The 24,526-nt window shown below is 48.7% G+C and overlaps 1 protein-coding gene across 3 annotated transcripts in view; it reads right to left on the bottom strand.

Moving 5' to 3' along the window:
- The window catches only part of tspan9a (tetraspanin 9a), a 424,140-nt gene that overhangs the window by 35,695 nt on the left and 363,919 nt on the right, over nucleotides 1-24,526 (bottom strand). For all 3 annotated transcript variants that reach the window (XM_086009714.1, XM_086009715.1, XM_086009713.1), the window contains one exon: nucleotides 3,061-3,252. In XM_086009714.1, the coding sequence (XP_085865840.1) occupies nucleotides 3,061-3,252 (192 nt within the window). The remainder of the gene's footprint in view (nucleotides 1-3,060; nucleotides 3,253-24,526) is intronic.

A 24,526-nucleotide genomic window follows, 5' to 3' on the forward strand; every position in this document is an offset into this window, starting at 1 on the left:
TGCTTTCTGTCTTGAAGCCAGCCAGCAATCCATTCTGCTACTTGTCCCCTGACTCCGCATTCTCTGACCTTGTTCATCAGTCTATTATGGGGTACCTTATCGAACCCTTTTGAAAATCCAGGTGAATTACATCTACTGCATTAGCATTGTCTACTCTCACTGTTACCTCTTCAAAAAATTCAATAACATTGGTCAAGCAAGGCTTTCCCTTTCGAAATCCATGTTGACCATTCATTATTATATTTTTGGTTTCGAGATGCTCTTCTATTTTCTCCTTTAGTAGGGATTCCATTATTTTTCCTACCACCGATGTTAAGCTGTCTGGTCTATAATTCCCTGGACATGTTCTATCCCCCTTCTTAAATATTGGTATGATGTTAGCTATCTGCCAGTCCTCTGGCACTATACCTTTTTCTAACGAATTATTAAATATGTGTAGTAATGCCTCTGCTATCTCTTCCCTAGATTCTTTTAAAATGTGTGGATGGAATCCATCCAGACCAGGGGTTTTATCCTCTTTGAGTTTAATTAATTTATTTAATAATCCCCTTTTTTATTATTTTAAATGCAGTTATCTCATTACTAATCTCATCATCCAATGTCATGTCCACCTGTTCTATCTCCCTGGTAAATACTGAAGCAAAGTAATTATTTAATATTTCTGCCATCTCTCTATCGTTACTTGTGGTATTGTCCTATCCTGACTATCCCTTAATGGCCTTGTTCCCATCCAAACCTTCCTTTTTTATTGATGTGCCTATAAATATTTTACTATTTTGTTTTATGTTCCTTGATAATTTAATTTCGTAGTTCCTCTTTGCCTCCTGAATCATTTTTTTGACTTCTCTCCTAATCTCTTCGTATTCTCTCTTATCATGCACGCCCCTGCTGTCCATGTACATAATGTATGCCTCTTTCTTTACCCTCAATTGTTCCCTTGTGGCTTTATTCATCCATGGAGTCTCATTATTGTTTAGTTTAGTTCTTTCCTTTTAGTGGAATATATTTTTCCTGCACTCTGTTGAACACCGTTTTAAATGTTTCCCATTGCTGTTCTACATCATTGTTTGCCAATATTGTTGCCCTCCCCCCCAAGTTCTATTCTCAGCCCCTCAAGATCAGCTTTTCTCCAATCTATTAACCTGGTCTTCATCATATTTATGTCCATCTCAATTATCATCTTAAAACGTATTATATTATGGTCATTATTGCCTATATGTTCCCCTACTTTTACTTCCCTTATCTGCTCTGGTTCATTCCCCATTACTAGATCCAATAGCGAATCCTCCCTTGTTGGGCTTTTTACATATTCGGTTAGAAAAGGGTCCTGTACACATTGTAGGAACTCCATTCCCTTATCCCCTTTACCTACCTCTTCTGTCCAATTAATATCGGGGCAGTTGAAATCCCCAATGATTATTATTCTATGTTTTTTACTCATTTCCCTAATTTGTCTGCATATTTCTTCCTCTACCTCCCTTCCACCATTAGGTGGTCTGTAGATTACACCTATTAGTGTGATTGATCCTTTATTATCTTTTATCTCTATCCACATGGATTCTATTTTTGTCTTGCCGATATCTGTGCCACTTTTTTCTACTGCCATTATGTTATCCCTAATAAGTACAGCTGCTCCACCTCCCCTTTTCCCCTCTTTCTTTTCTAAATATGTTATACCCTGCAATGTTTAATTCTCAGTCCTGATTTTTCTGTAGCCATGTCTCAGTAATCCCTACTATGTCTGGTTCCTCGCAACATACGATTGCCTCCAGCTCCCCTGTTTTATTACAGACACTGTGTGCATTGCTGTACAGTTTAACTCGTTTTTAATAGGATTTCCTCTCACTTTATGTTTAACCATCTTTTTAGATTTCTGTTCTATAACTATTTATTCCCTTGCCATCAATGTCCTCCCTTACTTTATTCTTTCCTGTGCTCTCTTTTCCTGTTTTGTTTAGAGTTAGGCTGGTTACGTTTCTTGTAGATCCCTCCCCCCATTTTACTAGTTTGCCACCTCCCTAGTTACCCTTTCCACTAGGACAAGGGTAAATAGGGAGGTGGCAAACTAGTAAAACCTCTCCTGGAAACATCACGGAAGACCTCTCCTGGTCCCTCAACACCTCCTCTCTGGTGAAGAAGGCCCAGCAGCACCTATATTTCTTGAGGAGGCTGAAGGGATGTAATCTGTCACCCCCGATCCTCTCTAACTTCTACCGCTGCACTATAGAGAGCATCCTGACAAACTGTATCACGGTATGGTACAGCGGCTGTAGCTCCCATGACCGGAAAGTCCTGCAGCGGGTAGTCAAAACTGCCCAACGCATTACCGGCACCCGGCTACCGACCATAGAACATATATATCAGAAACGCTGCCTACGGAGGGCACGGACCATCATCAAAGACCCTACCCACCCCAGCCACAGTCTGTTCGCCCTCCTACCATCTGGAAGACGCTACAGATGCATTCGCACCCGTACGACCAGATTTAGGAACAGCTTCTTTCCCAGGGCTGTCATCCTACTGAACTCCACAGATAAACACTAAAGCCTGCACATCTGCCGATGCACTTTATTATGGTCATATTTATGCTAATATATATGTACAAATGTATGTTGAAATGTTTAAGTGTCCTAATCCAAATTGTACACTCTCGGGAGCCGCAAGCCTACATTTCGTTGTACTGCACTTGTGCACTAACAATGACAATAAAAGTTGATTTGATTTGATTTTTGATTTGATCCCGGTTCAGGTGGAACCCGTCCCATCAGTACAGCTCCTTCCTGTCCCAGAACTGGTGCCAGTGTCCCATGAAAAGTTATAGTGAGAATACATTTCTGATTCGAACCAGCGCACGCTGCTCTATCTAGGTTTAATCTACACCATATCTGACCACAGGGTTTCACAGAGGAACTTAATTCACAAAAAGAAAGCTTGCTCATTTGAGATGAGAAGGCTTCCCATGTGTGGAATGTCTGGTTATCGGCAGCTGTGAGCAGGCGTGTGGTATCGAATGATATGAGTGAACAGTGCTGTGCACAGTCCTCCACTATTGTCACTCACACTCAAAAGGAGGCACTTGTTTTCCTTGATGGCACCGAGACATCCGAGAAATCCAACCACCATCACAATGGTCCCAATGGCAATGAGCAGGTTGGCAGCCGAGAGCGAAGGCAGACTCGGGGCTAAGGTGGCGAAGCTGCCCTGGGTCGCCGACAGCCATATGCCCACTCCCAGGAGTCCGCAGCCACAGAGCTGGAAGAGAACAATGAGAATAAATAATATGCAGAAGAAAAAACGCTGGATAGATCAATAAACACAAGTCATAAAGGGGAGCAAGTGTTGGAGGAAATGTAGAATAATTGGGCTGAAAGGGCAGCGTCGCTCACACCATCTCCTGAGGCTGGTGATCAAGGTCGTGAATAGCAGACAAACAGCAACAAAATATCACAAGTCGGGTAAAGGGATGGAGCTGCAGTCCCCTGCCCCACAATAACATTCCTCTGCAGACGGAAACCCGTGCGCTATTTCAAATGAAACCGGTTGAAGGAAGATTTTAACACACATTCTGGAACATGCTGGGATTTTAGGCTTGAGTCACTTTTCAGAAGCTCAATCTGACTCCAGTCGCGATTTCTCCACTGCTGTGGAATATTTAAATAGCAATCATTTTATTTACTTTCATTCCATGCAGAGTTTAACTGCATCACTTGTATTGGTACATTTCCTTTTAACTAATTCAATATAAAATCATTTTAAGTTATTTTAAATTCTGGATTATATCATCAAAACAGGTTTAAAAGATAAAATAACATCAGATTAAACTTAAAATTATAAGCAGTTCCCGATTGTAAATATATAACTGGAACCAGTGAATATTATATATATAAAGCAGATGGTGAATGTATATCTGGAATTCTCTCCCCCAAAAGACTGCAGATAAGAACATAAGAAATAGGAGCAGGAATAGGCCACTTGGCCCCTCGAGCCTGCTCCGCCATTCAATAAGATCATGGCTGATCTTGGGCTCAAAGCCACTTCCCTGCCCGCTCCCCATAACCCTTCACTCCCTTATCTTGTAAACATCTGTCTATCTCCACCTTAAATGTATTTAATGACCCAGCCTCCACGGCTCTCTGGGGCAGAGAATTCCACAGATTTACGACCCTCTGAGAGAAGAAATTCCTCCTCATCTCAGTTCTAAAAGGGCGACCCTTTATTCTGAGACTGTGCCCCCGAGTTCTAGATTTCCCCACGAGGGGAAACATCCTCTCTGCATCTACCCTGTCGAGCCCCCTCAGTATCATATGTTTCGATAAGATCACCTCTCATTCTTCTAAATTCCAATGAGTATAGGCCCAGCCTGCTCAACCTTTCTTCATAAGTCAAACCCCTCATCTCTGGAATTAACCTAGTGAATCGTCTCTGAACTGCCTCCAATGCAAATACAGGTACACTATCCCTTATCCGAAAGCCTTGGGACCAGCTGAGTTTCGGTTTTCGGATTTCAGAAGGTATTATTATAAGACTGGGAAATTTGTATTTAATATAAATTTTAAAAGTTCAGGCTACCTCTTGCGACTGTTCCGTGTCTCATTCCCCTTCCTGCTTCTCTGGAAAGCCGGCTATCGGCTGACTCCTACTAAGCTGGCCCGCAAATCAGGTCAGGGGTCGGGTCGGGTGGGGGGGGGGGGGGGGGGGGGGGGAGGGAGAAAAGAATATCGGACGGGCCGCGGTTCAGGTCGGGTCGGGGGGGGGGGGGGGGGGGGGGCGGAGAAAAGAATATCGGACGGGCCGCTGCAGCTATCGGACGGGCCGCTGTATTGTTGGGTTCACTCTCCCGGTACCTCCTTCACACTGCCCGGCTCGGCCTGTAATCTCCTACCCAGGAGGGAACTCTGTGACCCTCTGCCCTGCTCAGCGTAAGTCGTGCGCCACTCTGGTCATGTCGTGCGCACGACTTACGCTGAACGAAAAAACTTTCAGTTTTTAGAGGTTTTCGGAAGTTCGGATAAAGGATATTCTACCTGTATATCCTTCCTTAAATAAGGAGACCAAATCTGTACGCAGTACTCCAGGTGTGGTCTCACCAATACCCTGTACAGTTGTAGCAGGACTTCCCTGCTTTTATACTCCAACCCCCTTGAAATAAAGGCCAACATTCCATTTGCCTTTTTGATTACTTGCTGTACCTGCATGCTAACTTTTTGTGTTTCATGCACAAGGACCCCCAGGTCCCTCTGAACTGTAGCATTTTGTAATCTCTCTCCATTTAAATAGTTTGCGTTTTTATTTTTCCTGCCAAAGTAGATAACCTCCCACATTATACTCCATCTGCCAAATGTTTGCCCACTCACTTAGCCTGTCTATATCCCTTTGCAGATTCTTTGAGTCGTCTGCACAACTTGCTTTCCCACCCATCTTTGTATCATCTGCAAACTTGGCTACATTACACTCGATCCCTTCATCCAAGTCATTAATGTAGATTGTAAATAGTTGAGACCCCAGCACCGATCCCTGTGGCACCCCACTAGTTACCGTTTGCCAACCGGAAAATGACCCATTTATCCCGACTCTCTGCTTTCTGTTAGTTAGCCAATTCTCTATCCATGCTAATATATTACCCCCAACTCAGTGAGCTCTTATCTTATGCAGTAACCTTTTATGTGGCACCTTATCGAATGCCTTCTGGAAATCCAAATACACCACATCCACTGGCTCGCCTTTGTCCACCCTATTCGTTATTTCCTCAAAGAACTCCAGCAAATTTGTTAAACATGATTTCCCTTTCATAAAACCATGCTGACTGCAGTATGATTTTCCAAATGCCCTGCTACTGCTTCCTTAATGAAGAACTCCAGCATTTTTCCAACGACAGATGTTAGGCTAACTGGTCTATAGTTTCCTGCTTTCTGTCTCCCTCTTTTCTTAAATAGGGGTGTTACATTTGCGGTTTTCCAATCCACTGGGAGCTCTGCAGAGTCCAGGGAATTTTGGTATATTGCAACCAATGCATCCACTATCTCTGCAGCCACTTCTTTTAAGACCCTGGGATGCAGGCTGTCTGGTCCAGGGGACTTGTCGTCTTTTAGTCCCATTATTTTACCAAGTACTTTTTCCTTAGTGATAGTGATTGTCTTTAGTTCACCCCTCCTTGTGGCCCCTTGATTATCCACTATTGCTGGGGGGTTTTCAAGACAGAGGTCGATAGAATTTTGTCGGGTAAGGGTATCAAGGGATATAGAGCAAAGGCGAGTGATGGGATTGAAGTACAGGTTAGCCATGATCTAACTGAACAATGGAACAGGTTGGAGGGGCTGTCTGGCCTCCTCCTGTTCCTATCTTCCTATAACCAGTGGATATATTAACAGGGTAGTGAATATTTAACTGGGACCAATAATCTGAAATGCGAGGTAAGATAAAAAGTAATCACTAATTTAATAAATTGTAGTTAAAATGGTTTAACATTTGAAGCACTTTTTGAAACATTTAGGGGGAAAAATTCGGTTGATTAGCGCCTCCCGTTGGGCACAAAACAACGAGCGCCTGGCCGCGCGGCGATGTTTGCGCCACTCGTGAAATTGACCAGACATTTTGTGGCGGCGCTAAACACTACCGCCACGATCTCCTGCGCCCGCAGATCGTGACGTCAGTGGAGTGTGCAACGCCCCGGACCAGATATTGAGTGGCACCCCCTGCCATTCCGCCTGCCGCTAGCAACGACAGGTAGAGGGGAGCGTTTTGCAGTTGGGAAGGGACTGGGGGAGCGCAATTTAAAGGTGACCGCTTCCTGCCTTTGATTGTCAGTGACATTTTTGCACCACGCATTCTGAGAGAGAGAGAGACTTCTGGAGAGATCCAACGCTGTGTGAAGGAGTTTTGGGTACTGAGCAGCACTTTGCAGGTTCACTTTGATTTGACCTTCCTTGCATCGATTTAGAAGAGACTGTGGGGGCTGCACTCTGAGCTCTTTCCCAGGGCCTCTCCATTGTTCTTTCCAGCAGATTTGATGTACAGGTCTCTCCAGGCCGAGATTCAAGGCTGCAATGAGCAGGATGTGGATGGAGAGCAAGATCGACCCTCCCCTTTAAGAACTGGCCGGCACCAGTGTGTCTGTGTTCCATTGCTGACTGACATCACATGAGCGTCGCCAGCGCTGTGAGGTAGCGCCTCGCTCCTCGGCGTTAGCGCCTTAAGACAGGTGTGTAGCGCCTGATTAAGTGCTCCAATCACCTCCTGGGGCGATAGAGGCCAGGTTTGCAGTCGGAGGCGATAATTAGCGCCAGTCGCTAAACTTTGCACCCGGCCGATAATTGCGCCCCAAATGGGGCGATACCGAATTTCTGCCCCTTAATATATTGCAGGATTTTAGAGGCAGTTGCTAGTCCATGTCAGTGTTTATGCTCCACACGAGCCTCCTCCCACCCCTCCTCATCTCACCCCATCACCATATCCTTCTATTCCTTTCTCCCTCATGTGTTTATCTAGTTTCTCCTTAAATGCATCGATACTATTCGCCTCAACCACTCCCTGTGGGAGCGAGTTCCACATTCTCACCACTCTCTGGGGAAAGAAGTTTCTCCTGAATTCCCCATTGGATTTATTAGTGACTATCTTACATTGATGGCCCCTGGTTCTGGTCTCCCCCACAAGTGGAAACATCTTCTCTACGTCGACCCTATCGAACCCTTTCATCCTCATAAAGGCCTCTATCAGGTCACCCCTCAGTCTTCTCTTTTCTAGAGAAAAGAGCCCCAGCCTGTTCGACCTTCCCTGATAGGTATAACCTCTCAGTCCTGGTATCATCCCAGTAAATCTTTCTTGCACCTTCTCCAGTGCCTCTATCTTTTTTATAACACGGAGATCAGAACTATTCACAGTGCTCCAAATGTGTTCGATACAAGTTTAACATCACTTCGCAGACACACGGGCCCCAGACAGCCAGAAGTCCGGATTTTCCCGCACACTGTGGAGTTATAACTCCATGGCGAGCGTCTTTATTTCCCGCAGCAGGTTCCCCGCCCGGAAAGCAGCCGGATTGACAGGCATGGCTCCCCGTCGGGCAGGGATTGCTCCAGAGGAGACTGCAGGCCAGGAGCAGGTAGGGGGGCTGCAGCTGGGGCAGTGAGGGAGGGATCTTTGTTCGGGGGGTGGGTCAGATGGTCGGGGGGCTGGGGGGGGGGGGAAGTGGGGTGTGTCTGATGGTCGGGGTGGTGTGTGTCTGATGGTTTGGGGGGGGGGGGGGGGGGAGTGGGGTGTGTCTGATGGTGGGGGGGGGAGTGGGGTGTGTCTGATGGTGGGGTGGGGGGGTCTGATGGTGGGGTGGGGGGGGAAGTGGGTGTCTGATGGTGGGGGGCTTTGTTCGGGGGTGGGTCAGATGGTCAGGGTGGGGTGTGTCTGATGGTGGGGGGGGGGGGAGAGTGGGGTGTGTCTGATGGTCGGGGTGGGGTTGTGTCTGATGGTGGGGGGGGGAAGAGAGTGGGGTGGGTCAGATGGTCAGGGTGCGGGTGGGGTGTGTCTGATGGTGGGGGGTCTTTGATTGGGGGGTGGATCAGATGGTCGGGGTGGGGGGGGTGTCTGATGGTGGGGGGGTCTTTGATCGGGGGGGGTGTCTGATGGTGGGGGGGAGTGGGGTGTGTCTGATGGTGGGGGGCTTTGTTCGGGGGTGGGTCAGATGGTCGGGGTGGGGGGGGAGTGGGGTGTGTCTGATGGTTGGGGGGGTCTTTGATCGGGGGGTGGGTCAGATGGTCGGGGTGGGGGGGGGGGCTCCGATGGCGGGACGTTTGGGGCACTTATCTTGTCCCTAAAGGTGTCCTCGCCTCCCTTGAGCTGCTGGATTTCCCAACCTGCCTCCGCGGAGTGGGTTAGTTGCACACCCCCCGTCCCGCCTCCGGTAAACCTGGAAGTGGGCGAGTTGGAGGCGGGTTTGTGATTTAAATTTTTTTTAACATCCCACCCGACCTCAGCCCACTTGTTTTTGGGGGTTAAAATTCTGGTCTGTTTCTGCAGATTAGCTTTGAGAAATGGAAGGTTGTGAGCGCGCCCAGTTTGACGGAGTCAGGTCTCTGAACAGGGAAAAGACACTTTCTTCAACTGGTTAAAATCTGGTGAAACTCTTCAACATTATTACAGGCAGATAGATTAACAACACATTTACCCACTTCTGGCAGAACCGAGGGGAAGGTTACAAAAGGAGGATCATGGCACAAAATACATTTCTTTGAATTTAAGAAATTGCCAGCCGCTGGTGATGACGTCATTGCGGCTGCACTTTGACCGCCAGGGTTACCCACCCCCGCTCTATATATTATACAGCGATCGGATTGGTCACTGTATACACCGGTCCTCTCAACTGCCGTTCAGATTGGTTGGTGTCAGAAGCCAATAGCAGGCTGTGGCTCCATCCCCGGCCCTCACAGACCAGGGTCAAAGTCCAACATTTAACTCCATCAGTGACTGCACCCCCATTACAGCAACAACAACTTGCATTTATATAGCACGTTTAATATAGTAAAATGTCTCAAGGCCCTTCACAGCAGCGTAATGAAACACCGACACCGAGCCACATAAGGAGATATTGGCCCAGAAATTCCAGAACGGGGCTTGCAGCGCGTGCAAGCCCCGTATTTACACTTACCCCGCGCTACTGCCGATCAGCTCCAGGGACGCCTGGAATTGGTGTTTCCAGAAGAAGAATCCCGGGCAGCGTATGACGTCACGCCGCCCAGGAGTGCAGCCAGCGCGAAGCCAGGAGCGTGCAGTGCAAGTGAGACACGCCCCTTGAGGTCTCAGTTTCACTGGACACGCCCCCAATGTTTCTGTCAAGCTGCTAACCATTTTTACATGCAAAGCAGCAGTTTAAATAAGTTTTTGGAAGTTTTTTGAAGATTTTGGTAACTTTTATAAACTTTTTAAAATGTTTACATTATTTTGAGTAATCTGAAGTAGTTTTAAACAGAATTAAAGCAATTTAAAGACTTTTAAAAGCCCTAAAAGAATTTTTTAAATTCCATTTATTTATTTAGCAATGTCGTCGTCATACGTGTCTTCACACTGTTCCCTTTGGGGAACTGTATGAAGTGGTGGAAGGATTTATGGCCATGATTAACGCTCATTCCGTGACCGTAACCATCTTTGAACCAGGCATTAGGGCAGTTAGTCCTATGGCGGGAGGGTTTTACGGGCTCCCACAAGCTATACAAGGAGGGGGGGCCACCCACACCCACGGACGCAAATATCCCACTGGATGTCAACCCAGAATTTAGAGCCGGAGCTCCGACTCCACTTGCCGGGACTGTCTGGAGCGGGGTTCGAAACCCTACCCTGATCTGGCCCAGCGGCGGGGATCCTACCGCTATGACAAAGGCCCAATCCGATTAGCAACGTGAAATGGCAGCATAGGGCTCCAGTCACGGGGAGGGAAAAGTGGCAGGAAACGTATGGGTGTCACCTTTTGTGCGGAGTGGGCCTTTTGCGTAGCAGTAAGCATCCCCGCCGCTGGGCCAGAAGGAGTAGGGTTTTGAACCCCACTCCAGACAGTCCCGGCAAGTGGAGTCGGAGCTCCAACTTTAAATTCTGGGTGGACATCCAGCGGGATACTTGCGTCCGTGGGTGTTGGTGGCCCCCCCGCCCCCTCAGATGGGTTGTGGGAGCCCGTAAAACCCTCCCGCCATAGGACTAACCACCCTAATGGCTGGTTCAAAGATGGTTACGGTCACGGAATGAGCGTTAATCACGGCCATAAATCCTTCCACCACTTCATACAGTTCCCCAAAGGGAACAGTGTGAGGATACGTACGATGATGACCTCTTGCGCAATGCACCTCCTTGGACCCTCAGTCGCAGATGCGAGGGGGCAAGTCGTGCAATTGTTAAATTTTTCATTTTATTGACATGTAAAATGTTGGCCCAGTAATTCCCTTCCAAATGCGCGAGTACGGTCGGGGTACTTACGCATCTGGCTGGATGAAATGCCGGTTTTCAGCATGCACAGTGCATGTGGGGAAAACCGGCATTTCCTGTCCTCTGAACGAAGGGGTTCAGAGGCAGAATGCGTGCGACTGCACAGGCAGCGCGTGCGCAGTATAATTCGCCGCTTTCATTAATGCTTTCAGTGAGGTCAAGTCATTACAACTTACACATGAAAAAAGCATGGGTACAGTTGCTCCAGAGGCTACGGAGGAAGATATTTATTATCGTGGAGCTTCTGAAAGTATGTATGTCTGTATATATTCCTTTGCGTGTTATGTATATATTCCTTTACTTATGTGTATGAATGTATTATTTAATTATGACTTTCAGAGAAAGTAACTTATTCATAATTAAAAACATACATTCATACACATTAGTAAAGGAATATAAAACATACATACATATATGTAAAGGAATATATGTGGACATACATACATAACTCATTCTCACATTCCATTCACACAGCCACAATTGCTCCTTCTACCTACCGTTCTGAAAACCCTTTTTAAAAAAAAAAAAAAAAAAAATTTTAACTTTAAAACTTACTTAAAATTTCTTAAAATAACTTCCCTCCCTTTCCCAAACAAAAATATTGCATTTCAGAAGCTCCACGATAAAATGTTTCTTCCTCCGCAGCCAATGAACCACTTTACGCTTGCTTTTTTCAAGTGTAAATTCTGAGGACTTAACCTCACGGATTTCATGAATGAAATCTACGAAGTTCACTGCGCAAGCGCTGCCTGTGCAGTCGCACGCGCTCGAGGTCTGGAAATGCCGGCGTTCCCCGCATGCGCTGTTCATGCTGAACGCCGGCATTTCCAACGGCCAGATGCGTGAGTACCCCGAGCGCACTCACGCCTTTGGCCGCGAATTTCTGGCCCATGAGAACAGGTGGGAGGTGGGTTTTAAGGAGCATCTTAAAGGAGGGGAGAGAGGTAGAGAGACGGAGAGGGTTAGGCAGGGAATTCCAGAGCTTAGGGCCCAGGCAGCTGAAGGCACGGCCACCAATGGAGTGATGGAAGTGAGGGATGCGCAAGAGGCCAGAATTAGAGGAATGCAGAGATCATTGGGTGAGGGGGGTTGTAGGGCTGCAGTATGAAGGACAATACTTTTCTGGAATCAACATTGAGTTCAACAATTTTATTATGTCCGTGTATAATTGAGACACGGACTGCAGGAGTTGATTATAACAAGTCTTTACTGAATGGAGACAACCTGGAAACTGAAACTACAGAAGCCTGCTAGGGCCTTTTATACAGGGGTGGTCACTGCCGGTACTGCAGTCTGAGACCAGTTATTCCCTTAAAGGTACACACACAACAAATTTCAGACTATAACCTCTGCCCCTATTTTTTCACATGGCGGCTGTTGATTCTGCCATCCCGATTTGCAACATTTAATCTCTCCTGCCTTCCACCCTATCACAGATCTTTCCTTTTGTTCTTTCTTCCCCTCCCCCTTTCCCTACCTCTGCACCTTCTTAAAACCTGTTACATCTCTAATTTTTCCCAGTTCTGACAAAGGGTCACAGGCCTGAAACGTTAACTCTGTTTCTCTCTCTACAGATGCTGCCTGACCTGCTCAGTGTTTCCAGCATTTTCTGTTATTTCAGATTTCCAGCATCCGCAGTATTTTGCTATTGTAATACTTTTCTGGTGCCTGTTAATCCTTCCTCATCAGCAATCTGCGGACACAGTGAACTCTGTGCAGTCACACCATGCCCAATAATCAGAAAAAACACACTTTAGACACTTGGGAGTTGTGAAATTCCTTTTACAGTTAGAACCCAAAATCCAATGGGATTCTTGGGAGCAAGAGCAATAGTCTAATTGGCTACTCTGAGCGAGAGTCTCTGATTGGCTACTCTGAGCGAGAGTCTCTCATTGGCTACTCTGAGCGAGAGTCTCTCATTGGCTACTTATTAGGATAAGCTGCTCTCAGTACAACTTAACTTAAGTGAAATTTTCTCAAGATGTCTTTTCTTCTGATAATGACTGGTTTATAATTCTTCAATTGATGCAGTAGTGAACTGGCCGAAAAGATAAACTTAGCATCGCAAACATGTCAGCTTGGCTCAGTTGGTCACACTCTCGCCTCCGCACCACGCGGCCCGGCCTCTGAGCTGTGCCGGTTGTAAACAGTCAGAATGGGCTTTTAAACTTTCGATCTGACACACTGACGTCACTTCTCCCTTCATTGTTTGGAAAAATTGAGGTTTTAGCAAAATTCTGACTAAATGTTTGATTAAATTAGTGAAAGATTTGTCTGAATTCCAATTACAGTCCTGCAATAGCACACACATTCCTGTTGGTGGAAGAGTGGCTGCATACAGTGACAAATGTACTTCATTAAACAAAGATATGTGCACGAGGGAGGTCATTTGGACTTTTATATACAAGCTTCCCACAATCCCCATCAAAGCAACAATCTGCAGTCACTGAAATTCTCGAACGCCTCTGCAGTTTGCACCTTCACCACTTCCTGGAAAAGAATTCTGGGGACTGGCCATTTCCACTGTGTTTGGTGACGAGAAATGTTCGCAGTATTTAATGATAGGTCAAATCAGACTCTCACACAGCATTGGCACAGCCTCAGACACTCGCTCTTACTGATCTGGCAGTATGGCTCAGCAACGACTACACATGCTCAGTGCAGAGTCTATCGACAGTCCCAGAGAAGACGGGCAATGTAAGGTCTACTGCTTGGGATATGGGGACCGGGCGGGGAAGTGGAGTTGAGGCAGAACATCAGCCATGATCTTATTGAATAGCGGAGCAGGCTCGAGGGGCCGAATGGCCGACTCCTGCTCCTAATTCTTATGTTCTCATCACTCCCAAAGCACGAGGTCAGTGTAGAGTCCACGATCACTCCCGGAGCACGAGGTCAGTGTAGAGTCCACGATCACTCCCGGAGCACGAGGTCAGTGTAGAGTCCACTATCACTCCCAGAGCACGAGGTCAGTGTAGAGTCCACTATCACTCCCAGAACACGAGGTCAGTGTAGAGTCCACTATCACTCCCAGAACACGAGGTCAGTGTAGAGTCCACGGTCACTCCCAGAGCACGAGGTCAGTGTAGAGTCCACAATCACTCCCAGAGCACGAGGTCAGTGTAGAGTCCACGGTCACTCCCAGAGCACGAGGTCAGTGTAGAGTCCACTATCACTCCCGGAGCACGAGGTCAGTGTAGAGTCTACGATCACTCCCAGAGCACGAGGTCAGTGTAGAGTCCACGATCACTCCCAGAGCACGAGGTCAGGGTAGAGTGCACGATCACTCCCAGAGCACGAGGTCAGGGTAGAGTCCACTATCACTCCCAGAGCACGAGGTCAGGGTAGAGTCCACTATCACTCCCAGAGCACGAGGTCAGGGTAGAGTCCACGATCACTCCCGGAGCACGAGGTCAGTGTAGAGTCCACTATCACTCCCAGAGCACGAGGTCAGTGTAGAGTGCACGATCACTCCCAGAGCACGAGGTCAGTGTAGAGTGCACGATCACTCCCAGAGCACGAGGTCAGTGTAGAGTCCACGATCACCCCCAGAGCACGAGGTCAGTGTAGAGTCCACTATCACTCCCGGAGCACGAGGTCAGTGTAGAGTCCACGATCACTCCCAGAGCACGAGGTCAGTGTAGAGTCCACGATCACTCCCAGAGCACGAGGTCAGTGTAGAGTCCACGATCACTCCCGGAGCACGAGGTCAGTGTAGAGTCCACGATCACTCCCAGAGCACGAGGTCAGTGTAGAGTCCACTATCACTCCTGGAGCACGAGGTCAGTGTAGAGTCCACGATCACTCCCAGAGCACGAGGTCAGTGTAGAGTCCACGATCACTCCCGGAGCACGAGGTCAGTGTAGAGTCTACAATCACTCCCAGAGCACGAGGTCAGTGTAGAGTGCACGATCACTCCCGGAGCACGAGGTCAGTGTAGAGTCCACGATCACTCCCAGAGCACGAGGTCAGTGTAGAGTCCACGATCACTCCCAGAGCACGAGGTCAGTGTAGAGTCCACGATCACTCCCAGAGCACGAGGTCAGTGTAGAGTCCACGATCACTCCCAGAGCACGAGGTCAGTGTAGAGTCCACGATCACTCCCAGAGCACGAGGTCAGTGTAGAGTCCACGATCACTCCCAGAGCACGAGGTCAGTGTAGAGTCCACGATCACTCCCAGAGCACGAGGTCAGTGTAGAGTCCACGATCACTCCCAGAGCACGAGGTCAGTGTAGAGTCCACGATCACTCCCAGAGCACGAGGTCAGTGTAGAGTCCACGATCACTCCCAGAGCACGAGGTCAGTGTAGAGTCCACGATCACTCCCAGAGCACGAGGTCAGTGTAGAGTCCGCTATCACTCCCAGAGCATGAGGTCAGTGTAGAGTCCACGATCACTCCCAGAGCACGAGGTCAGTGCCACCCATCCCCCTGGGGGCCCCACCCATCCACCCCGCCCGACCCCTGGGGGCCCCACCCATCCCCCCCGGGAGCTCCACCATTGAAACACCCTGATTGCTCAAGGCCCTGGGAGTAGAGGCTGGAGATCATTTATTTGAAGTCTCGGAGCTTTCAATGGCCACACCTTGTACTGTGCGACTACCACCACAACCAGCAACTGGTATGAAGGTTTCATGACTGCATGTGGTAATAGATTGTCTCTCTCCATCTCCTCTCCACCACCCCCAGAGCTTCCCTTCAGTCAACTAGTCCAGGATGAACCCTCACACTGGCATCCTGGTCTGTCTGCGGGGGCCAGGCGAGCAGAGGGAAGCGTGCATGACGCCAGTATGCAGGGTTCAGGGAGAAAGCAGAGGAAAACAGGAAAAGTACTTTACACAGGCCGAGTAGCCTACTTACTGCACACAGCGACTGTGCCAATCCCAAACTGCATGTTAACAGTGGCTGATTCTCTTTGGTTATGTCTGTAGAAATAAAGTCAAATAGATAGAGCAGTGAAATGCAATACAGCACTAGAAATTGCTGATGATCAATCAATCGCCAATGTCACTCTGCCTCCAAGTGGAAAAGTCAAATCCATCGCCCTCCAGACGTCCATCAAGGAAGAGATTGTATCGCGTGTACCCAAAGGCCCAGCACTCTCTAGTCTCCATCAGTAGTTTAGCTCCACAGCACTAAGGCTAGTCCGACAAGGCATAAAATTCCAGCTCTTTTCAACAAATGGCGTCTTCTTCTGATTTGCAACGAAATCACCGACACAAGCCAGGCTGCACCATCACAGATTGAACAACAGATGAACAAAGTTCAAAAACCGAAGGGAAAAGGACAGCAGGAGCACAGCCCAATCCAGGCAGTAAATTACCCATCATGGGCGCATGGAAAAGGGAGGAAATATGCAACGGCAGCCAGGAGGCTTCTGGGAACCAGCCAGAAATACTGAACCTGATTTGGAGATGGGAGCAATTTGCTCCTTTGTCAAGAATCTAACTTTAGGATCGATCAGTAGAAGTGCAACACAGAAAGTTAGAGCAACGTCTCGTGTACTGTGCGTCTACACAGCAAGGATCCAATCTCGCCTGTCCAGGCATGGAGAAGGACGCCTTTAGAGGGTCACTCGCCCAGGATACTGGCACAGGATGCGAGTGGATTAACTAATCCAGTAGGCCTCTTGAGAAAACCGTGGGGGATTTCAGGGGACAGGGAAGATGATTACTAAAAGGAGAAGGTAGATGTGTATGTGAGGTGAAAGTGCAAAAGTTTGATGAATTCCCATCCATCTTGTTAAACTTTTTACAAAGCTAATTTAGAAAGACTTCTATTGGGCGCATCAGTCAGGCTGAAGTACCACTCAGAGCAGTAGGACCACTTCAGGTCTCCGATTCAGCAGGGGCTGTTCGGCTGACGTCAGCGAGTGACTCCACAGGACGTCACAGCCTGGTCTACCTTCTGTTCCTGGAAGCTGATCAGGAGGTGACTGAGCTGGGAAGTATCTGGGCTGGCCAGGGACACAGACACCGGCACTGAAGCTTCACTGATCCGAGATCTCCAGCACCGACATAGTCACCAACATTCATCAGACACCAAGTCAGTCCGCACACACTGGCTGATGGATTTTGATTCTCGTACATTATTTTAATTGCGAAGTAGCAACAAAAACCTAAGAAATTATTATCCACATAAATCGCCAATGTGGAGTCACACAGCTTGCCCGGTGGGAATCTCACTGCTCCTCTTCCATTAATGCTGGCAACATACTTGATCAAAGGGTTTGTGACGTGTGGAATACTCAGCACACTCCATCTGTTTGATCTGTGTGCAAAGTACACCAGGACTGAGGGAAGCTAATCCCCTAATGTCACACACGTGACTAAATCCCGGTTCCCGGCATCACCGAAAGTGCAGCTGAAACAGGCCATGTGTGGCCAGACACACTCAGCTAATCAGCACACAAACCACTTTATAAGAACTAGGAGCAGGAGTTGGCCATTCGGCCCCTTGAGCCTGCTCCGCCATTCAATAAGATCATGGCTGATCATCGACCTCAACCTCAACTCCACTTTTCCACCCGATCCCCATATCCCTCGATTTCCCTAGAGTCCAAACATCTATCTATCTCAGCGTTGAATGTACCCAACGACTGAGCCTCCACAGCCCTCTGGGGTAGAGAATTCCAAAGATTCACCACCCTCTGAGTGAAGAAATTTCTCCTCATCTCAGTCCTAAATGGCCGACCCCTTATTCTGAGACTGTGACCCCTGGTTCTAGACTCCCCAGCCAGGGGAAACATCCTCCCTGCATCCACTCTGTCAAACCCCTTAAGAATGTTATACGTTTCAATGAGATCACCTCTCATTCTTCTAAACTCTAGAGAATATCGGCCTAGTCTACTCAATCTCTCCTCATAGGACAATCCCCCCATCCCAGGAATCAGACTGGTGAACTTTCGTTGCACTCCTATTACAAGTATATCCTTCCTCAGATAAGACGACCAACATTGTGTACAATACTCCAGATGTGGTCTCACCAGGGCCCTAAATAATTGCAGGAAGATGTCTTTACTCTTATACTCCAATCTTTTTGTAATAAAGGCTAACATACTATTTGCTTTCCTAATTGCTTGCTGTACCTGCATGTTAACTTTCAGTGATTTGTGTACAAGGACACCCAGGTCCCTCTGAACACCAACATTTCCCAATCTCTCACCATTTAAAAAATACTCTGCTTTTCTATTTTTCCTACTAAAATGGGTAACTTCACATTTCTCCACATTATATTCCATTTGCCATGTTCTTGCCCACTCACTTAACCTGTCTATATCCCCTTGCAGCATCTTTGCACCCTCCTCACAGGTTACATTCCCACCCAGCTTTGTATCGTCAGCAAACTTGGATACATTGCACTCGGTCAGTCCCCTCATCCAAGACATTAATATAGATTGTGAATAGCTGAGGCCCCAGCATTGATCCTTTAACTTCTTAGGGCTATTTTCATCACAGCCTGTTCAATGTGAATAAGCTGTGGGTCCTTCAACTTCAGTCAGCAAGTAGCAAACAGGATAATTTGAAATGTGTTGTCTGGTGGACCGAATTGGTAACCACAACACAGGCTGTATATTTACAATAATAGATTGGAGGAGCCTGTGGATCTCGTACTCTAAGGGTTACGGTGAGTGAGCAATTAGCAAGGGCTAACCACAAGTGAATACGGATTATCCAGATTCCCACACTCGACCCTCTCCTCACATTGTCTCTCTATTCTGTTCTTACTATTTAACACATTGAAAGGATGACTGGTGACTCTCCCACCCAGTCTCTGTGAGAACGACCCTTGAACTGGGAATGGGGGTCAAGCAGAAGGGATTGGTTTGGCCTTTAATGGAAGAGTTCGGAAAGCTGCAGAATATTCATCTGACTCAACCCAGCGAATTACCTTTGCCCTCCCAGGGGTCAGCCCATTTGGTTCCACTTGGACAGTTAGTCACTCATACTCTCACACACAATGTGTCCACATTAGGTGCAAATAATTGGGCACTATACTCGGAAACCTAGTGTCAGGATATTTGTGTAGAGCTTCATGTTGATGCATTTCAGAGATGTTTTGTGAGCAGCCTCATTAACTTGTCCTGGCACCTTCAAAGATTTGTGTATTTGCACCCCAGGTCTCTCTATTCACGAACCTCCTTTAAAATTGTACCATTTAACACCTTGATTCAATCGCCCCTCTACCGTCTAAACTCAAGGGAATACAACCCTAGTCTATGTAACCTTTCCTCATAATTTAACCCTTTTAGCCCCGGTGTCACTCTGGTGAATCTGCGCTGCTCCCCCTCCGAGGCCGAGATATCCTTCCCGAGGTGCCGGGCCCAGAACTGAACCCCAGTGTCCAGATGGGGCCTGACCAACGGACCAGCTCTGTACAACGGAAGCATCACTTCACCCCTTTGTATTCCAGCCCCCCGAGATAAGGGCCAACATTCCATTAGCCCTTTTGATTACTATTTGTACCTTTGCACTGGCTTTTAGTGACTCGTGTACATGGACCCCCAAATCTCTTCGCTCCTCCACAGCTCCTCCTCTCTCACCATTAAGAAAATATTCCGATTTGTCTTTCTCAGATCCAAAGTGAATGACCTAGTCTGCTTGGGGAGGGTTTAAACTAAATTGGCAAGGGGTGGTCACCAGCATATGGAAGTAGGAAAGAGGAATAAGGTGCATAAAGGAGGGAGCGTGTTGGATAGTACTAGAGAAGGAAGTAGTGCCATATTAGATAGGAGCAGACTGAGAAGGACTACGAGGAATACAAAGATAGGTTTGGAATGCATGTATGTAAACGCACAAAGTGTGGTGAATAAGGTTGGTGAGCTAGAAGCACAATTAGCCATGTGGGAATATGATGTTGTGGCAATAACGGAAACGTGGCTTAAAAACGGTGAGGACTGGGTGCTTAATATTCAAGGGTACAAGGTGTTCAGAAAGGACAGGGAAGGAAAAAAGGGAGGTGAGGTGGCAGTGCTGATGAAGGAAGACATTGTAGTGTTGGAAAGGAAGGATGTTCTTGAGGGGACAAGGACAGAATCCATTTGGTTAGAGTTGAGGAGCAAAAAGGGTCTGATCACACTATTGGGGGTATTCTATAGGCCTCCAAATAGTGAGAGGGAGGTAGAGGAGCAAATCTGCAGGGAAATCACAGATGAGCAAAAGCTACAGAGTGGCGATATTGGGATACTTTAATGACCCAAATATCGATTGGAATAATGTTAGAGTAAAGGGAAAGGAGGGGGAGGAAGTTCTGAAATGTGTTCAGGAGAATTTCCTTGACCAGTATGTTCTTGGCCCAACTAGGAAGGAGGCGAGACTTCGGCAGGATTTAAAGCAGCGGGAGCGGCTGGAGAGCGCGAGACTTGGGCAGTAGTTAAAGCAGCGGGAGCGGCTGGAGAGCGCGAGATTGGGCAGTAGTTAAAGCAGCGGGAGCGGCTGGAGAGCGCGAGACTTGGGCAGTAGTTAAAGCAGCGGGAGCGGCTGGAGAGCGCGAGACTTGGGCAGTAGTTAAAGCAGCGGGAGAGGCTGGAGAGCGCGAGACTTGGGCAGTAGTTAAAGCAGCGGGAGCGGCTGGAGAGCGCGAGACTTGGGCAGTAGTTAAAGCAGCGGGAGCGGCTGATTTAAAGGAGAGCGCGAGACTTGGGCAGGAGTGCGAGAGCGGCTGGAGAGCGGGAGCCCAGGAGAGCGGGAGCGGCTGGAGAGCGGGAGCCCAGGAGAGCGGGAGCCCAGGAGTGCGAGAGCGGCTGGAGAGCGGGAGCCCAGGAGAGCGCGAGCCCAGGAGAGCGCGAGCCCAGGAGAGCGGCTGGAGAGCGCGAGCCCAGGAGAGCGGCTGGAGAGCGCGAGCCCAGAAGAGTGCGAGCCCAGGAGTGCGAGAACGGCTGGAGAGCGCGAGCCCAGGAGAGCGCGAGCCCAGGAGAGCGCGAGCCCAGGAGAGCGGCTGGAGAGCGGGAGCCCAGGAGAGCGCGAGCCCAGGAGAGCGGCTGGAGCGCGCGAGCCCAGGAGAGCGGGAGCCCAGGAGTGCGAGAGCGGCTGGAGAGCGCGAGCCCAGGAGAGCGGCTGGAGAGCGCGAGCCCAGGAGAGCGGGAGCCCAGGAGAGCGGCTGGAGAGCGCGAGCCCAGGAGAGCGCGAGCCCAGGAGTGCGAGAGCGGCTGGAGAGCGCGAGCCCAGGAGAGCGCGAGCCCAGGAGTGCGAGAGCGGCTGGAGAGCGCGAGCCCAGGAGAGCGCGAGCCCAGGAGAGCGGCTGGAGAGCGCGAGCCCAGGAGAGCGGGAGCCCAAGAGAGCGCGAGCCCAGGAGAGCGGCTGGAGAGCGCGAGCCCAGGAGAGCGGGAGCCCAGGAGAGCGGCTGGAGAGCGCGAGCCCAGGAGAGCGCGAGCCCAGGAGTGCGAGAGCGGCTGGAAAGCGCGAGCCCAGGAGAGCGCGAGCCCAGGAGAGCGCGAGCCCAGGAGTGCGAGAGCGGCTGGAGAGCGCGAGCCCAGGAGAGCGCGAGCCCAGGAGAGCGGCTGGAGAGCGCGAGCCCAGGAGAGCGGGAGCCCAAGAGAGCGCGAGCCCAGGAGAGCGGCTGGAGAGCGCGAGCCCAGGAGAGCGGCTGGAGAGCGCGAGCCCAGGAGAGCGCGAGCCCAGGAGTGCGAGAGCGGCTGGAGAGCGCGAGCCCAGGAGAGCGCGAGCCCAGGAGAGCGCGAGCGGCTGGAGAGCGCGAGCCCAGGAGAGCGGGAGCCCAGGAGAGCGGCTGGAGAGCGCGAGCCCAGGAGAGCGGGAGCCCAGGAGAGCGGGAGCCCAGGAGAGCGCGAGCCCAGGAGAGCGCGAGCCCAGGAGAGCGGCTGGAGAGCGCGAGCCCAGGAGAGCGGCTGGAGAGCGCGAGCCCAGGAGAGCGGCTGGAGAGCGCGAGCCCAGGAGAGCGCGAGCCCAGGAGTGCGAGAGCGGCTGGAGAGCGCGAGCCCAGGAGAGCGCGAGCCCAGGAGAGCGGCTGAGCTACAACGGACCGGTGAGTGTAAAGAAGTAAAAAGTAATCGAAGTGTGACGTCAGCAGAAAGCAGGTAAGTGATTGGTTGGTGAGTATTTCTCTACTTCTCGCTTTTTTCCAAACTTGGGCATCTAAATTTAAGTGCCTTGGTGTAGATTAAAAGATATACGTGTTCCAAATTTTAAAACTAAATTAATTAATTGAGATGGGAGACCAGGCAATGTGTTGTTGTTGCATGTGGGAGCTGGTGGACACCTTTGGCACTTGGAAAACAGTGACAGGATCGGGCAAAGTCAACATGGATTTACAAAAGGTAAATCGTGCTCGACTAATCTACTGGAATTTTTTGAGGATGTAACTGGTAGAATAGATAAGGGAGAACCAGTGGATGTGGTGTATTTGGACTTTCAGAAGGCTTTCGATAAGGTCCCGCCTAAGAGATTAGCGTGTAAAGTTAAAGCACATGGGATTGGGGGCAAGGTACTGACTTGGATAGAGAACTGGTTGGCAGACAGGAAACAAAGAGTTGGAATAAACGGGTCTTTTTCCGAGTGGCAGGCAGTGACTAGTGGGGTACCACAGGGATCGGTGCTAGGACCCCAGCTATTCACAATATATATAAATGATCTAGACGAGGGAACTAGATGTAATATCTCCAAGTTTGCAGACGACACAAAGCTGGGTGGGCATGTGTTCTGTGAGGAGGATGCAGAGAAACTACAGTTTGATTTGTACAGGTTGGGTGATTGGGCAGATGCAGTATAATGTGGATAAATGTGAGGTTATCCACTTTGGTGGCAAAAACAAGACGACAGATTATTATATGAATGGCAATAGATTGGGAGAAGGGAAGTGCAATGAGACCTGGGTGTCCTTGTGCACCAGTCGCTGAAGGTAAGCATGCAGGTGCAGCAGGCAGTTAAGGCGGCAAATGGTATGTTGGCCTTTGAAGCGAGAGGATTTGAGTACAGGAACAAGGATGTCTTGCTGCAGTTGTACAGGGGTGATTTTAATCTCCATATTAATTGGACAAATCAAATTGGCCATGGTAGCCTTGAGGAGGAGTTCATAAAGTGCATCCAGGATGGTTTCCTAGAACAGTATGTAATGGAACCAACCAGGGAGCAGGTTATAATAAAAACAAAAAATGCTGGAGACACTCAGCAGGTCAGGCAGCATCTGTGAAGAGAGAAACAGAGTTAACGTTTCAGGTCGATGACTTCGTCAGAACTGGAAAAAAGCAGGAAATGGAGCAAGTGCAGGAGCTGGGAAAGGGGGGAGGGGAAGAACGAACAAAAGCGAAGGCCTGTGATAGGATAGAAGGCAGAAGAGGTTAAGAGACATTAAAAGATATTCAAGGCAAAAGGAGATGGTAATGGGAGAGGTTAAGAAACAAAGGATGGCTCTAGATGAAGTGTAAATTGCACTGGCAGAGTGAGAGACAGCTGCCATGTGGGGGAGAAGAAAAGACACAAACAAAAGGTGGGGATAAAAAATATATATAGGATAGGGGCCGAGGTTATGATCTGAAATTGTTGAACTCTATGTTGAGTCCAGAAGGCTGTAAAGTGCCTAATCAAAAGATGAGGTGCTGTTCCTCGAGTTTACGTTGAGCTTCAGTGGAACAATGCAAGAGGCCGAGGACGGACAGATCAGGGTGGGAGTGAAGCGGAGAATTAAAGTGACAGGCCACCGGAAGCTCGGGGTCCCCCTTACGGACTGAACAGAGGTGTTCCGCAAAGCGGTCACCCAACTTGAGTTTGGTTTCCCCAATGTAGAGGAGACCACATCGTGAGCAGCAAATACAGTATACTAAATTGCAAGAAGTACAAGTAAATCGCTGTTTAACCTGGAAGGCGTGTTTGGGCCCTGGACAGTGGGAAGGGGGGAGGTATAAGGGCAGGTGTTGCATCTCCTGTGCTTGCACGGGAGCAGGCTATCTTGGATCTGGTACTGTGTAATGAGACAGAATTAATAAATGATCTCATAGTAAAGGATCCTCTAGGAGTGATCATAGCATGTTTAAATTTCAAATTCAGTTGGGGGGTGAGAAAGTTGTATCTCAAACCAGTGTCCTGATCTTAAACAAAGGCAATTAACAATGGCATGAGGGCAGAACTGGCTAAAGTGGACTGGAAAAATAAATTAAAGGGTAAGACAGTTGAAATGCAGTGGCGGACATTTAAGGAGATATTTCATAACTCTCAACAAAAATATATTCCAGTGAGAAAGAAAGATTTTAAGAGAAGGGAGCACCATCCGTGACTAACTAAGGAAGTAAAGGATGGTATCAAATTGAAAACGAAGGCATACAATACTGCCAAGATTGGTGGGAGACCAGAGGATTGGGAAATTTTTAAAAACAAGCAAAGGATGACTAAGAAAAGACAGAGAAGATGAATTATGAGAGTAAATTGGCAAGAAATATTAAAACAGATAGTAAGAGTTTCTACAGGTATATAAAAAGGAAGAGGGTAGCTAAAGTAAACATTGGTCCCTTAGAGGATGAGACTGGGGAATTAATAATGGGGGACGGGGAAATGGCAGAGACTCTGAACAAATATTTTGCATCTGTCTTCACGGTAGAACACACTAACAACATCCCAATAATG

Source organism: Somniosus microcephalus, chromosome 16 (assembly GCF_052327205.1).
Source record: "Somniosus microcephalus isolate GS21.2 chromosome 16, FLI_Smic_1.0, whole genome shotgun sequence".
Classification (NCBI taxonomy): Eukaryota; Metazoa; Chordata; class Chondrichthyes; order Squaliformes; family Somniosidae; genus Somniosus; species Somniosus microcephalus.